A 15,504-nucleotide genomic window follows, 5' to 3' on the forward strand; every position below is an offset into this window, starting at 1 on the left:
CGAACGCTCACTTGCGCGCTCAGCCTTCAACGTGCGTGTTGTGTGCACGCTCTTCCCCCTACACCATACAATACAACCTCACACAAACACCACAAACAAGGGCCTCTTTCACTGCGAGAGAGAGACAGAGAGAGAGAGTGTGTGTGTGTTTGGGGGGAGGGGATTTAAGCATCGCATCAACCTGAGTTTGCAAAACGATGGAGCCGGGGTTCAGCCTCGGTTCCTCTACCCACAACAACACGGATGGCGACCGGCAAACAAACACCACCGCACCCACACGAACCATCTTCGATGACAGTGACGATGAAGCGGAGACAGGGCCGGAGCACTCCACCATGAACATGTTTCTTCCCATCGACATGAATAGTGCACGCACAGAACACCGTCACGGTGGACAAGAAGCTGCCCGCGGCGGCGACGACAGTGGTGGCGAGGATGACGAGGATGATGACGGCGACTTTGACGATGACACCTTCAACGACGACACCTTCAATGACGACTTGGACTCGGTTGGAGAAGCTGCATCGACGCTTCCAGTGGTTGGGCCATACACCATGAACATGTACTCCAAGCAGCCACCACAACCTACGCACAGCGCCCCAGGTGTGGTCCAACTGCCTGTCCCAACGCCAGTCACGCCTCAACGGAACCAAGCACAGCCTCAACAACAGCCATTGCCTGCCTCGTCTGCTCAGCAGCGAGACAACAAGCCAGGCTTGGGCGCACCAATGGAAGATGCCATTCAGGCGCGCGTGCGCCAGGTGTGCGATTCGTTGGATGTGCCCAAGACCGCGGCCGTGCACACGCTTGCCCTCAACATGGTGTACCAGGAAGCACTGCGTGCGCAGCTTGCACAGATTCGAGCAACGCAGCAGCGCCTTCGCCGGGAGCAAGCAAGACTGGATGCTGCAGAGTTGGCCGCGGCAGAGAACAGCGCACCCGGCAGCACACGCACTGACGACCCGGGCGTGGCCACCTCGCTCGACACAGCCGTGGCGTGGAAACCGCCGCCAATCCTCGGACGCTCACTCCCACACAGGGAGCCTCTGGGCAAGGGCGATGGCGCTGGTGGCAGCCAGCACAAGTTGGGGGAGCCGCAGCACGTAAGCGGTGGCGATGGTGGTGACGATGCTCATGATAACACTGGCTTTGAGGACGAAGACGAAGAAGAGGAGGAGGAAGCAGAAGCAGAGGAGCCTGTGTGGGAAAGGTCACACGGACCACAGCCACAGAATAGCATGGAGTGGCGTGCTGTTGGCGGTCGCCGTGGCAAGGGCTTCTTCTATGGCGAGCGATATGCCCCAAGCCGCTACCGCCACCTGTCATACTTCCATGTGTCCAGCAGCTCAGCACGCCCGCCGGCACATCCGCTGCAGGCACGTGCGCGTGCACAACAGGACCGCTTTTCTGCATTGCACCGTGACCTGCCGTGGAGCAAGGAGGAGCTCAAGACGTTGCGCAAGGCCGTGCTCTCTGAAGCCAAGCACATTGCACGCTCACGCGTCCTTGCCGACCCAAGGTTTGGCCCTGCTCTGTGTGTGCATGTGTGCGTGCAAGTGTGCGTGCAAGTGTGCGTGTGTGTGTGTGTGTGTGTGTGTGTGTGTGTGTGTGTGTGTGTGTGTGTGTGTGTGTGTGTGTGTGTGTGTGTGTGTGTGTGTGTGTGTGTAGGTTGATGAAGCGAATTGACTGGGCAGTGCTGTTTAGTGTCTGTTGACTGCATGCGCACCCATGACCATTGGATGCACGCGCTCACATCCACACCGTGTCCGTTGTCTCTCTGCCCGGCGCTGTAGTTATGCGTTTATGCGACAGGTGAAGCGGCGCGATTACTCGCAGGAGCAGCTGGCCCTGGCCGCAAAGCAGTCTGAGCAGATGCGCAAGGTACCGTGACGGGGGCGATGAAAGGCTGGCGTCATGGTGATCTGTGTCAAGTGGCAGTGTACACGCCACACTTGAACGCACACCCTCACGCACGCAGAGTCTTGCTGTCTCTCATACACGCGCACGCACGCAGAGTCTTGCTGTCTCTCATACACGCGCGCGCACGCAGAGTCATATCCCCTCACACACACACACACACACACGCACGCACGCACACACACACACACACACACACACACACACACACACACACACACACACACACACACACACACACACACACACACACACACGCACGTTCACTGCGCACGACCGACATGGCCTGTGCGTGCGAGCACAGCTTGAGAAGCAGTCCATTGCGGCGTTGGTGGCGGACATTGACGAGCAGCGCGACATCAGCTGGGAGCGCATCGCTGTGCAGCTGGAAAACCGGACAGCACCGGACTGCCGGTCCCGCTGGTTGCATCATGAGTCCCCAAAACGCAGGCGCGTGGCGTGGACCAGGCAGGACGACAAAGCGCTTGTGCTGCACATGCACAACAACCCGAGCCAGGTCAGCGCACATGTGCCGCTCTTGTCTTTCTGTGTGCGCGTGCGAAACCCCCGTTGCCCTTTTCTCCGTCACTACTTTTCTCCATCACCGCTGACCACCACGACCGCAACCCACCACGATTGACACGACCGTAGCCATGGCGGGAGGTGGCTGAGCACTTCCCCTCGCGCCAGCCGGTGGACTGCTTCGTGCGCTACCAGCGCAGCCTCAACAACGCCATGCAGCGCCAGGCGTGGACCAAGCAGGAGGTGTGCCGAGTGGGTCATTTTTGTGTGTGAGAGAGAGGGAGTTGTGTGTGTATGAACACATGTGGTACTGGGTGGTTTGTTAACTTGTCCCTGTTCATAGAGCCTCTGTGACCGCAATTCCCATCAACCACGGACACACACACACACACACACACACACACACACACACACACACACACACACACACACACACACACACACACACACACACACACGCACACACACACACACACTCACACACACACACTCTCTCTTTCTCTCTCCATCTTTCTCTCTCCATCTCTCTCACAACACACACACCGTAACTAAGAGCGAGTGCACGAACCACAGCCCACAGCCCATAGCCCACAGCCTGCACTCTGTCCTCACCACCATGCGTGCCCGTGTACTTTGACGTGTACTGCCGCTGTAGGGATTCGGCGCGGGCGGTGGACGTCCGAGGAGGACGAGCAGCTGCGCACGGGACTCCAGCTCTACGGCAGGCAGTGGACAAAGGTCGGCACTCTTGGGGCACACACGTGTTGTGTTGTGTTGTGTTGTTGTGTGTTGTGTTGTGTTGTGTTGTGTTGTTGTGTGTGTGTTGTATTCTCCCAAGACATGGTCAACCAACATGCTGGCCATTATGACTTGCATGCTCATGCACACACACACACACACACGCACACGCACACACTACGTTTTAACAGGTGCAACGGCTTGTTCCCGGCCGGACGGACGTGCAGTGCCGTGAGCGCTACTGCAACATCCTCAAGTTCTCTGGCGTGGGCGCATGGACAGAGGTGTGCGTGCTCTTGACCTTGGATGACATCACGCGCGCTGTATCGTGCACGCTGCCTGTTGAGCGCATGACGCGGTTTGAAATGCCATTGTCAAACGTTCACAAAGCACACACACACACACACACACACACACACACACACACACACACACACACACACACACACACACACACACAGGCGGAAGACGGCGCCTTGCTGTCGCTGGTGGCGGAGCTTGGGCCCAAGTGGAGCCGCATCGCCAAAGCGCTCGTGGCGAAGGGGTTCAAGCGGACGGACAACATGTGTTTGCGGCGGTTTGCGCTGCTGCGGCCCGAGGAATACAGGGACCACCTACATGAGCACCGCGCGAAGCGTGCTGTGAGTGGCCGCCCCTTGTTTGCATGCGTCTGCATGTAGTGTGCATGTGTGTCTGAACAACTCCACTTGCGGCCATAGCCAATCACCACCTGAAATGCCTCACAATGTCCATCTCACACCACAAGCGCCACTATCATCCTCCATGTACTCCCCCACCCCACCACTATCATCACCATTACCACCGTTATCATCACTACCACTGTCGTCTTCGTGCAGCGGGTGATGACCAACTTCAGCGGGGGCATCCATCGCCGCGTCTCCAAGAACTCCCTCACCGCCACAGACCTCGCCGAGATTGACGTAACACGTGCTGATTGTGATGTTGACGGTGGCGGTGGCGATGATGCTGATGCGCGTACTCTGGTGTTGCGTGGATGTGTTCGGTCGTATCGTCCAGTGCTTCCGCCTGTTTTCCCATCTGCCTCCAATTCCCACCCATTCCCTTTCCTTCATCGTTTTCAGTTCCCCCACCCTATCCTCTGTGCCCTCCCCCCTTGCCCCCAAAATGCATGGGAGGTCTGCCCTTGAGCGGAGGGCGCTGCTGTTGGATTATGTCCGTACTTTTCGGCTGATTCGTTGGCAGCAACACCCCTCTCCCTCCCGCTTAAGCTTTGCAGGGTCGGTGAACCGGCCCTTTGCCTCCAACAGTATTGCACCATAACCGCCACCACACCGCACACATACGCATCGCACATGTGTCATGCCGCAGTCGTCTGTCCATGTGTCGCTCGTCTTTCCCTTTCGCGGCTTCTTCTTGTTGCTCTTTCCCACCGCTTCCGCTTGCTCTGCCCCGTGCCACCACAACTCCACAGCCGTGCTTATGCGCACGTGTGGGCGTTTGTGTATGTTGGCCGCGTGACTGACTGCACATGCACAGCGCGCGCGTGCATGTGTGTTGTTGTTGTTGTTTGTTGGCCGTTGCGGGCTTTTCTTGTGCTGTTCACTGGCGTGGGTGTGGGCGTGGGCGTGTGTGCTGAACACGTCACCACAGTGTGGGCGTGAAGCTGTCGCTGCATTGCTGTGGTGTTGGGGGTGCGTGCGACACGCAGGAGGACGCGCCATCTGCCGTGGCCGTCCTGTCCGCCCCCTCTCACTGCAGCGGTTGCATCTTCTGTCACATGCACGCGGCATTGCTCCACTGTTGCTGATTGTGTTCACACGCACATTTGGTTTTATCCCCTCCCTCTGCGTTCTGTGTGCGGCGCCCGCTAGTGGTCACTTCAACTACACATGTGTACGCATGCTTGCGCTCTGCCGTCTGTTCTGTCACGTTGTGTGGGCTGTGGGCGCTTGGGTGTGTTGTCGCTTTTGAGAGGTGGAGGACGCGCGTGCTTGTGGACATACGTTGGCGACTGCGGCTTGATGATGTGCGCTTGCATACATGTATGTGTGCCGTTGGGGGTGTGGTGGTTTTTATTTGAGCACTCTCTGGTTTGGTGTACGTCCCCATAATCTAGGAGGGAGCCCAAGTTTCAGCTTCCACTCACATTCGTGGGGACCACATTCAACTCCCATGGGCTTTTCTGCCTGTGTGTGCGTGTGTGTGTGTGTGTGATTTTCGTTTCTTCTTCCTTCCTTCGAACAATTCCTTTCTTTCGTTCCCTTTGTTCCCTTTCTTTCTCCTGTCAAGGAAATGTCTTCACGTCCTTCTCACCAACGTTTCGAACATGTGTGTTTGTGTGTGTTTGTGTGTGTGTGTGTGTTGTGTGTGTGTTGTGTGTGTATTGTGTGTGTTGTGTGTGTGTGTGTTTGCTCTGCAGGTGACCATTGGATCGTCTGCGTTTGACAAACGGCTGGAGCGCTGGATCAAAGCAAAAGAGCAGCGGCAGCAGGAAGAACAAGAACAAGAAGGACACGGAGATGAACAAGGAAATGAACAAGGAGGAGACCAGCAACAGCAACAAGACCAGCAACAACAACAAGAAGAGCAGCAAGAGCAAGAGCAACCGCAACAAGAAGAAGAGCAACCGCAACAACAAGAAGAGCAACAACCACAGCAGCCACAGCGACGAAGCCAGAGACAACGACGACAGCGTGCTGCCAACACCACCGGCAGCAGCAGTTAACATCGCGCCACACCACGACACCAGACCTCCTCCTCGCATGAATGCAGTCTTCGCATGATGTATTAGCCGTTCACATTGTGGCTTTGGATAACAGAGCAGGTTGTAACAGACTTGACACGACAGGTGTCGTGTCGTGATGATAACACAAATCAAAGCAACGGATAAATTATTACCGAAACAGCAACAAGCAGGCAAGCACACGCACAGACGCGCGCACACACACACGCACACACACACACACACAAAACAGACACGCGCACACAGAAACACACACACACACACACGCGCGCACACAGAAACACACAGACACAGACACGCGCACACAGAAACACACACACACACACACGCAAACAGAGCAAATCAAAACGGCACGTCAGATGAAGAGAGTGCCTGCGCTGTTCTCACGCCGGCACTTGATGGCACGAAGTGGAATCGGCGACAATGAACGCGAGGAGGAAGACAGCGTTGGTGTCGATGACGACGACGGCAGAGGGGAGGGCACGCGACGCAGCGAAAAGTGCCGGCTTGAGAGCTTCACTTTGCCCGACGCTGGCGAAGGAGACCGTGATTGTACGTGCATGGTAGCACTGCGCTGAATCGACGTGTCGAGGTGGCGATAGAGCTGCGTTTCATGTTGCCTCGAGTTTGGCAGCGGGGGTGAGGTTTGCGATGACGATGGCGACAGTGGCGTGTCATCGTCACTACCGTCACTGTCGTCGCTGCTACTGGTGTTGCTGCGCCTGTTGTGGCGAACATCACGGCGTGTGTCGACACCATGAATTGCCTGCAGGCATTCGTGACGAGCATCTTGTTCGCTGGGGCCGATCAAAACCACATCCGATGGCCGCTGCTTACCGTCACCACCACCATGCACCTGTCCAATCTCACTGTCATCACTGTCACCTTCCTCATCGCTGCTGCTGCTGCTGCTGCTGCTGTACAACCTGGCGAGGGTGCAGTTGTTTGGGCGCGCAGCACTGGATTCCTCGTCATCATCATCTTCCCAATCATTGTCATCATCAGCAATACCGTTTTCGTGTCCGTGAGTGGCAGCAGCGGTTGCGCATGCGGCGCCGTCGTCTGGGCCGCTGAGCAGCAAGTGGGTCATCGGGTTGGAGCGAGCTGGGGGCAGCACCACCAGCGCCAAGGACGCAAATGCCACGGATTTGGCGCGCGATTTGGCAGGTGGAGCCATCTGCCCACATTCGTGTTGCTGCCGCTGCTCTTGATGTTGTTTGCGTGGGTGTTCGTGGGCTTCTGCAGCTGGCTGTATCGGTGGCACCTTCCTATCCACCTCGCTCTCTTTCCTTTCATCTTGTTGTTGTTGTTGTTGTTGTTGTTGTTGTTGTTGTTGTTGTTGTTGTTGTTGTTGTTGTTGTTGTTGCTGAACTGTCATTGACACTGTTGTTGCATTTGCGTCTGTGTCGATGGTATCGTGGTTGGCAGCAGCGCGGTTGGAGGATGGCTTTGGCGGTGGCGGGATGATGTGGATGATGCGGGATGTGAGCGGTGCGAGTGACGTGTAGGGAAGGCCAACACCTTTGGCATAGACCGGCAGGTGTGCTGGTATGGCGGGCTGTGCTTCCTTGGCGGCGCTCCTTGCATCGTCAGGGCTGCTGCTGCCATCATCGTGGTTGGTGTTGCCGCTACTTGCCAGGCCCTGGGCCAAGCTCGAGCCGTAGAAGTCGCTCTGCAGGGAGCAGCGGCGAGACATCATGTGCTGCACGCGGCCCGGGTGCACTGGCAGTGGCGTGCAGATGCTGTGGAGGGAGGGGATGGCGCGCAAGGCAGCGAGCAGCTGGTCGCGCCCAAAGTAGTGCAGCAGGGTGTCCAGCACGTGCGTGTGGTTGCGCTGGACACAGAGGCGGAGCAGGGAGCCGTTGCCGCCGTTGATGTCGTCGATGGTCAAGTCCGGGAACGCGTCGAGCAGGAAGGTGACGACGTGATCGTGGCCGTTGGCGCCGGCGTCGCGCAGCGCCTGGCACTCGTAGTACCTGATGTCTTTGATGGTGAAGGTGAACTTGGAGAAGAGCAGCTGGATGACGGACAGGTGGCCGTTCCCGCAGGCGAAGCGCAGGCAGGCGTTGTATCCGCCCTTGATGTCGCGCGGGGAGAAGCAGTACTCGTCCAGCAGCCACTGCAGCACGGCAGCGTGCCCGTTGCGGCACACTGACCGCACGAGGTGCGAGTTGACGTGGCGCAGGTCTGCCATGGCCAGCTGCTGCGTGTCACAGAGGTGCTGGACGAGGGCGAGGTGGCCGTGCTCTGCCGCGGTGGCGACGAGTGGGATGTGGCCGGGGCACGGTACTGGCGGCTCCACTTTGCTGTGCATGGCCTTGAACGCTTGCAGCATTCCCTGGGAGCAGATGAGGCGGAACAGCTCCAGGTGCTGCTGCTCTGTGTATGTGTCGAAGACGGGCGAGCGCTGGATGTGCTGCAGCAGCACGTCTTCCGTGCACAGGTCACGCAGGCCCGTTTTGCTGTGGCGGTGCTTCTCCAGCAGCGGAATGCCCATCCACTGCACACACAGCTTCGCCTTTGCCTGCACGAAGAGGGAGAATGGGTGAGAGTGAGAGTGAGAGTGAGGGAGAATGGGTGAGAGTGAGAGTGAGAGTGAGAGTGAGAGTGAGGGGGTGAGACGGTGAGAAGAACAGAACGAGTGAGAGTGAGGGAGTGAGGGAGGGAGAAGAAGAGAAACAAACGGAACAGCAAGCAAGCAGGAGGAGCAGAAGCGGAGCATGACACACGACACACACCATGTTGTTGGAGAGCCGCCATTCGCGGCAGAGTGCGTTGAGTTGATTTACGTCCAGGGTGGGAAACACTGCCTGCCAGAGATGGGTATCATCCAAGCTGGCGAGTGCAGCTGCAGTTGGTGGTGGTGGTGGTGTCGGTGTTGTCACCATCGGTCCTTGCGCCTGCGGTGGCATTGATGAAGGGAGAGGGGCGCTGGACCGGCCTGCGCCGTGTTTTTCATCGCGGTCGTGGTTGGGGTCTGAGTGGGTGTCAGGGTGGTTGCTGTGCTGGTGTGTGTGGTTGGTGTCTGCGGGTGCAGCAGAGCCAGCCACACTTGCCAAGACAGTCATTGCTGTTGTGGGTGCTGATTGTGATGTTCTGTGCGCGTGTTCTCGTCGGGATGCATGAAAATGATCGGGCGAACAATGTTTGCGTGCGTGCCGGTGGTTGAGGCTGGCTGCTGCACTGAGTGTGTGCTCGGCTGCTGCTGGTTGGTGGTGCTGGTGCTGTTGTTGTTGGGTCGTTAAATGGAAGTCCGTGTTGATGTGCTAGATGCAAGATGACAAGAACTACAAGAAGAAGAAGAAGAAGCACAAGAAGAAGAAGGTGAACAGCAGCAGCAACAACAGCTGTTGTGAGTGTTTGCCGTCGAGGTGATTTGAGCGCGCTTGCGTTAGGTTGGAATGTGTTGTGCAGAGCAGTGAGTGTGGAACAGCGAGTGCTTCTGAATATGCAAGGCGTTTGATGTATCTGTCTTGCTTGTGCTGTTGACGATGTAGCGGTGTGTGTGTGGATATGGATGGAACGGCAAGCGCACACAAGAGCAGGCATGGAACGACGAGCATGGCGGAACGGTTGCCGTGCACACACCTCAATCACCGCGCATCATCTCCGCCCAAGCATTCATTCCGTCACAGCGTGTTGTTGTGCGTTGTGGTGCTGCTGCTGCGAAAGGCAAAGCAAAGGCGAAGCAAAGCAAGGCGACGAAGCAAGAAGAAGAAGCAAGGAAGGACGAGAGCAAATTTGCCTTTCGCAAGCGAATGCATGCATGCACATTCAAGGCGGTTGGGACGGACGAACGAACCAAAACGCGATAAAACGCTTCTGAGGCGAAACGTAAATGCAACTATACGACACTATTCGAAATATGAAAGACCATCAACTACTCTTTGTTTTGTCGCTTCCATCACAATCCAAGGCAAATTTGCTTTGGAGATGCCGCACAAATTGGAACCGCTGCACGCGAATCTCGGCCTGCCGCACAACATCATGCAGGAACCTGCCACCATGTGCATGCGCGCGCGCGTGTGTGTGTGAGAGAGTGAGAGAGTGAGAGAGTGAGAGAGTGAGTGTGTGTGTGTGAGTGAGTGAGTGTGTGAGTGAGTGTGTGTGTGTGTGTGAGTGTGTGAGTGAGTGAGTGAGTGAGTGAGTGAGTGAGTGAGTGAGTGAGTGAGTGAGTGAGTGAGTGAGTGTGTGTGTGTGTGTGAGTGTGTGAGTGAGTGAGTGAGTGAGTGAGTGAGTGAGTGAGTGAGTGAGTGAGTGAGTGAGTGAGTGAGTGTGTGTGTGTGTGTGTGTGAGTGAGTGAGTGAGTGTGTGTGTGTGAGTGAGTGAGTGAGCGAGTGAGCGTTTGATGTGTGTACGAGGATGCGTGCACGAGCAAATGCATGTGTGTATTCAGAATGCTCAAACAACACCGCACGCACTGACCTGTGCGCGTGCTGTGATTCGGGATGCGGAAGGTGCATGATCCATGCCCGAGGCACCACGACAAACTGATAGCCAGCCGCGTGGAGCTGCATGGCATGCATGAAGGTTTTGACAAGTGGAAGAAGGAAGGTGAGAAGCAGACAACACGTTGGCTGGGGACGCACCATCACACTCATCTTGTTGAGAGGGCATTCAAGCACACCATCACACTACAACAGACAAACACGCATGTGCACACACACACACACACACCTCAAGTGAGTGGGAGATTTTGTTCATGCCGTAGCCTGTAAAGTTGGGGTCAAATAGAGGCAGGTGGTTTGTTTTCTGGACAATCACATATGGCTCATACAGGTCCTGCATGTGTGTGTATGTGTGTTGGGGTTTAATTGGGGGTGAGAACGGCAAGTGAGTCGATCGGCGAGGGAAAATGAAGTGGCCTGCACACCAATAAACACACACGCACACACACAAACAAACACTCAAACGAACACCCACCCCCCCCCTCACACACACACACACACACAAACAACCAAACAAACAATCAAACGAACACCCACCCCCCCCCCACACACAAACAACCAAACAAACAAACAATCAAACGAACACCCACCCGCACCCACCCGCACACAACCTGGTAGTCGACGGTGTATGGCGTGTAGGCGTGGCGCCAGTAGCTGTAATCTGTCGCCGCGTGTGAGAGCGGAGAAACGGATTCCCGAAATGGACGCACCGTTCCGGCCTCCATGGCCGCCACCAGCTGCTCCATTGTCTTGGGCAAATCCCCAACCCCAATACTCGCGCGGTCACCCTGAAGCATTTCAAATGCAGGCACAACAAACGCCGTGCGGGCCACAGAGTCCCCATTGCCATCCACAAACCCAGCAGCCAGCGCAAACTGGTCCTGCACAAGAACATGTGTGTGTGTGTGTGTGTGTGTGTGTGTGTGTGTGTGTGTGTACGTGTGCACCAGAATGTGAATGTGTGCTTGAGTATGTGCACGCATATGTGCGCGAGTGCACAGTAGGTGCATGTGGGTACAAATGCATGCGAGTGTGCTGCCATGTGAATGTGTGTGGAAGGGACAGCGCACCCCGCTGTACTTCACCACCACCGTTTCCCAACCTTGAGATTCGACGTGGGCACAAAGTCTGCATCCATGATGAACACGAAATCCGTGGCTGCACCCTCAATGGCTGCGTTGCGCAGGGCGTTGATGGGGTACGGCTGCAGTGGACGTGATGATGAAGATGGTGGTGATGGTGGTGGTGGTGGTGGCGCAGTGGACACGACGTGAGTTGGCGCACTTGCCTTGACGAGTGGGGAATGGATGTGTCACGTCGCCCAGACAAGACACACAGTTGAGAGAAACAGGCAACCGAGCAATGCAATCAAGTTCACAGACACAGATACACACAGACACACACAGACACACACGCACGCACACAGACACACACGCACGCACACAGACACACACGCACGCACACACACGCACACACACACACACGCACACACACGCACTGACAGACAGACACACACACACACACAAACACACACACAGACACAGACACAGACACAGACACAGACACACAGACACAGACACAGACACACAGACACAGACACACGCAGACACAGACACACACACACCTCGCCTGTTCGCCCCAGGGTCAAGGTGGCGGCCCACGGTTGCGTGGGGGCGAGCTTGCGCAAATGCTTGAGGACAAAAGCGGGCACCCATGCCGCCGCACTCTCCCGACCACCGTCACCACCGTCGCTGTCATCACTGTGGTGCACGGCCATGGAGACGGGCCCACTCCATGTGCTCGGCAGGTAGCGCAGCAGCGAGAGCCGGTCCAGCGACACCTGGCGGCGGGCGCACACGCAGTGATAGCGGCAGAGGTGGGCGGTGGTGAACATGGTGCTTTGCATTTGACACAGCCAGCATTGCCATTGGGGAAAAACTGGGCGGGAAGAATTGAACGGCAATTCCAGCAGACAAGTCGCAGAATCAGACCGACAATACCAGACACACACACACACACACACAGACACACACAGACACACACACACACACACACAGACACACAGACACACACACAGAGACAGGCACGAACACACACACACACACACACACACACACACACACACGTACACACGTGCACACGTATCACCTGGGTGACGATGCTGAGAGGATGCTTGAACGGAGGTCCCGTCAGATGCATGGTCTGCAATGTCGTGGGGGCGCTGCCCTCTCGCGCGTGTTGTGGCATGTGCGTTGGCGTGCGCGGGCACATGGGAGCAGCAGCGAGTGCAGCGCCCGTCTTGCCGTCGACCACAGCCAGCTCGATAGCATCAAACTGGACCGTGTGTGTGCACCGGACGCACGCGAGCCCGACAATCACGTCCAAGATCACGGTGGAACCCGCGCGTGCGGACAGGCCGAGCTCGCTGCGGCCCAAGTGCACTTCGCTGACGAGGGCTGAGTCGGGGGTGCCTGCAACGTCTTCGGATGGTGGCGACAGCGATGTCAGGCGGCACTTGATTGTGGATGGCCACGGCCCAGGCGCATGTGAATGTGCTTGGCTGGAGTCGTCAGCATATAGCGCTGCGAGACAGGCGGACCAGTCTTCTTGCGTGTACCCATCGGAGTGCGGGCTCACAACAATGAGCGCCTGTGGCCCTCGATCCGCGCCCTGCTCGCCACCGCCTTCTCCGGTGGCCTAATTTCGCATATGAATGTACACAACAAGCGTTAAGGTCGGACACGCGCGAGAACAAGGCTCGTTGGTGTGCAGGCCAGTCAGAAGCACATGTGTTGTCAATGGGATGCATCATATTGTGTGTGTGTGTGTGCGTGTGTGTGTGTGTGTGTGTGTGTGTGTGTGTGTGTGTGTGTGTGTGTGTGTGTGTGTGTGAACCTTGGCTGAGAACTTGAGCGTCATGAGAGGATCTTGCGAGAACTCCATGGTGGGTGACCTGCAGTGCCCAGGAATATATGAATGCATGGCGAGAGTGTTGCAGTTGCACCTGTAGTGAGTGCTGAACACAAAGCACATCCTCCCCATGTTACATTCAACCACTGTCCACCGTCACATCACATGCCACACAGATCAGATCACAGCACAGCATTCTCTCACGCTGGCATCTCACAACACAGCCCATCATCACTCCACACATCAGACACAGCACAACGCAACATCGTCCACTGTTCACCCCGAAGCAGTTGGAATACGTACAGGGCCGCTTTGATCCCGAGGTACTGGTAGATGGCCCGAATGCCCTCGGCGCTGCCTCCAGTGCGAAGGGACTGCCAGCACTGCTGGCCCTGTGAAACTGGCTGCGTCCATGTCGCATGGCCCTGCCACCACCCAGTTGCACGCAGTGGTTCACTGGCCTTCACGATGTGCGTCTGCAACAAACACTCCTGCTGCTGTTGCCGACGGTCCAAGCTCTGTGTGTGGTGGCCACTCTCACCCTTCCCTGCATCAACGACCTCCTGCTGCCCGTGCTGTTGCTGCGAGCCATGCAGCAGCACAAGCAGCAATGGCGCTAGCGACGACACCACCACCGCCACCAGCACCAGCCGCCGCAGCCCACACCGCATATCCACGCACAAAGGAAAACGGCCGTACTACACTTTGTGGTGTTGTATATCAACCCCGCGTAGCAACAACAACACGATGCGCAGCAGCAGCGGTGACGGTGACGGCGACAGCAGACATGGGGAAGAGCAGCTGAGGGAAGAGGGAAGCAACAGGCAGGGCGGCGCAGGTGAAGGAGAGGACGAGACACACAGCAGGGCTGACGATGGTGATGTTGACAGCGCGGAGGACAGCTCTGGCGATGACAATGGCAATGACAATGACAATGACAATGGCAATGGCAATGGCAATGGCAATGGCATGTCAAAAAGTACAACAGCAACAGCCGCCATGTACGATGACCTGCTGTTCTACGCAGAGCAGTTTGCGGCGTCGCAGTCCTTCTCCAAGGAAAAGCGGGCCGTGGTGCAGACGATCGCACACAAGCTGTGGGAGGCCTGCCTCTCAACGCCATTCAACAACGTCGACGAGACGGTCGCCTTGTTACGGGACCAGCTGATCAAACACAGCGTGCACAGGCCGCCGTGGAGCGAAGGCATCCTCACATATTCGGACTGTCAGTGCGTCCTCGACTACTTTCTCAGAACCTTCTTCGCCCACTTCAAGCTCTACAAAATGGCATGCACGCGCCAAATCACCCTTGCTGCCACCGCCGACACGCAGCCTGACCCACCAGCCAAGACCCGCCGACCCCTTTCCCACGCCGTTGTACGACCGCCCAGCTCGCCCAAGCCCACCTCCGCACACAACAGGGTATGTCGTTTTAGGCTGGTGTCGCGTGTGTGTTTGGGTGTGTTGTTGTATTGTGGTGCTGTCGTGTGCGTGTCTGTGGTGTGTTGCTGTGTTGCTGTCGTGTGCGTGTCTGTGTTTGTGTATTGTGGTGCTGTTGTTGCGTGTGTGCTACTGTGTATTGTTGTTGTGTTACTCGATGCGACGGCTTTCAAAACTGCCGCTCTTGCGTGCTTATATCATACTCACATTCTCGTGTGCACGCATGATCTTTGCAGGAACGTCCCATCTCCCCAACAGAAACAACAGCGTCTTCGCAAGGACAAGAAGAACCACCAGCAACCACGCACCAAACAGTCGGCTGACGGTGCTCTTGTACCGTTCTTGTGTCGACTGCTGGAATGTGTTGTACCGAGTTAACCGCTGCCTCAAGGGAAGAGGAGGAACGTGTGTGTGTGTGTGTGTGTGTGTGTGTTTGTGTGTGTTTGTTTGTGTTTGAAATGGGCGTTGGCTGTCCATCTTTCGTTTTGCTGGGAGTGGCACGCTGGTGCTGTACATCGCGTGCTGATCCGTACAAGAAGCCATCAACTCTACATTACATCATCCGTTACACATCTGCTTCATCACATGAGAGGGAGAGAGAAAGAGAGTGTGGTGTGTGTGTGTGTGTGTGTGTGTGTGTGTGTGTGTGTGTATGTGTGGCCGTTAGCAGACGTGTGTTGTGTATTGTAGAGACGAACACAAAACAGGACAGCGCACTCAAAATGCAACGGTGTGCGTTGGTGGGTTGTGTTGGGTCGCGTAGTCAATCAAACAAAGAGAGGGAGGAGTGACACAAAACATCAG

At 56.5% G+C, this 15,504-nt stretch overlaps 4 protein-coding genes across 4 annotated transcripts; 2 read left to right on the forward strand and 2 right to left on the reverse strand.

Moving 5' to 3' along the window:
* Positions 1 to 197: 197 nt before the first annotated feature.
* PTSG_04951 (uncharacterized protein) lies at positions 198 to 6,068 on the forward strand (the record flags this gene model as incomplete). Its single annotated transcript, XM_004994209.1, has 9 exons — positions 198 to 1,519; positions 1,794 to 1,881; positions 2,222 to 2,434; positions 2,569 to 2,695; positions 3,095 to 3,177; positions 3,369 to 3,461; positions 3,639 to 3,818; positions 4,035 to 4,118; positions 5,579 to 6,068. The coding sequence occupies 9 exons, from the start codon at positions 198 to 200 to the stop codon at positions 5,882 to 5,884; spliced, it is 2,496 nt and encodes an 831-aa protein (XP_004994266.1). The 3' UTR covers positions 5,885 to 6,068.
* A 189-nt stretch (positions 6,069 to 6,257) lies between these two features.
* On the reverse strand, positions 6,258 to 8,643 carry PTSG_04952 (uncharacterized protein; the record flags this gene model as incomplete). Its single annotated transcript, XM_004994210.1, has 2 exons — positions 6,258 to 8,426; positions 8,632 to 8,643. 2 exons carry the CDS (start codon positions 8,641 to 8,643, stop codon positions 6,258 to 6,260), a joined length of 2,181 nt encoding a protein of 726 aa, XP_004994267.1.
* Positions 8,644 to 9,778: 1,135 nt separating this feature from the next.
* On the reverse strand, positions 9,779 to 13,931 carry PTSG_04953 (uncharacterized protein; the record flags this gene model as incomplete). Its single annotated transcript, XM_004994211.1, has 9 exons — positions 9,779 to 9,899; positions 10,328 to 10,413; positions 10,580 to 10,684; positions 10,959 to 11,231; positions 11,453 to 11,554; positions 11,975 to 12,190; positions 12,499 to 13,047; positions 13,246 to 13,303; positions 13,564 to 13,931. 9 exons carry the CDS (start codon positions 13,929 to 13,931, stop codon positions 9,779 to 9,781), a joined length of 1,878 nt encoding a protein of 625 aa, XP_004994268.1.
* A 12-nt stretch (positions 13,932 to 13,943) lies between these two features.
* PTSG_04954 (uncharacterized protein) lies at positions 13,944 to 15,265 on the forward strand. The gene is made up of 2 exons (XM_004994212.1): positions 13,944 to 14,682; positions 14,937 to 15,265. The coding sequence occupies exons 1-2, from the start codon at positions 14,008 to 14,010 to the stop codon at positions 15,021 to 15,023; spliced, it is 762 nt and encodes a 253-aa protein (XP_004994269.1). The 5' UTR covers positions 13,944 to 14,007; the 3' UTR covers positions 15,024 to 15,265.
* The last annotated feature ends 239 nt before the right edge of the window (positions 15,266 to 15,504 follow it).

The sequence above is a fragment of the Salpingoeca rosetta genome, assembly GCF_000188695.1.
Source record: "Salpingoeca rosetta unplaced genomic scaffold supercont1.11, whole genome shotgun sequence".
Lineage (NCBI taxonomy): Eukaryota > Choanoflagellata > Craspedida > Salpingoecidae > Salpingoeca > Salpingoeca rosetta.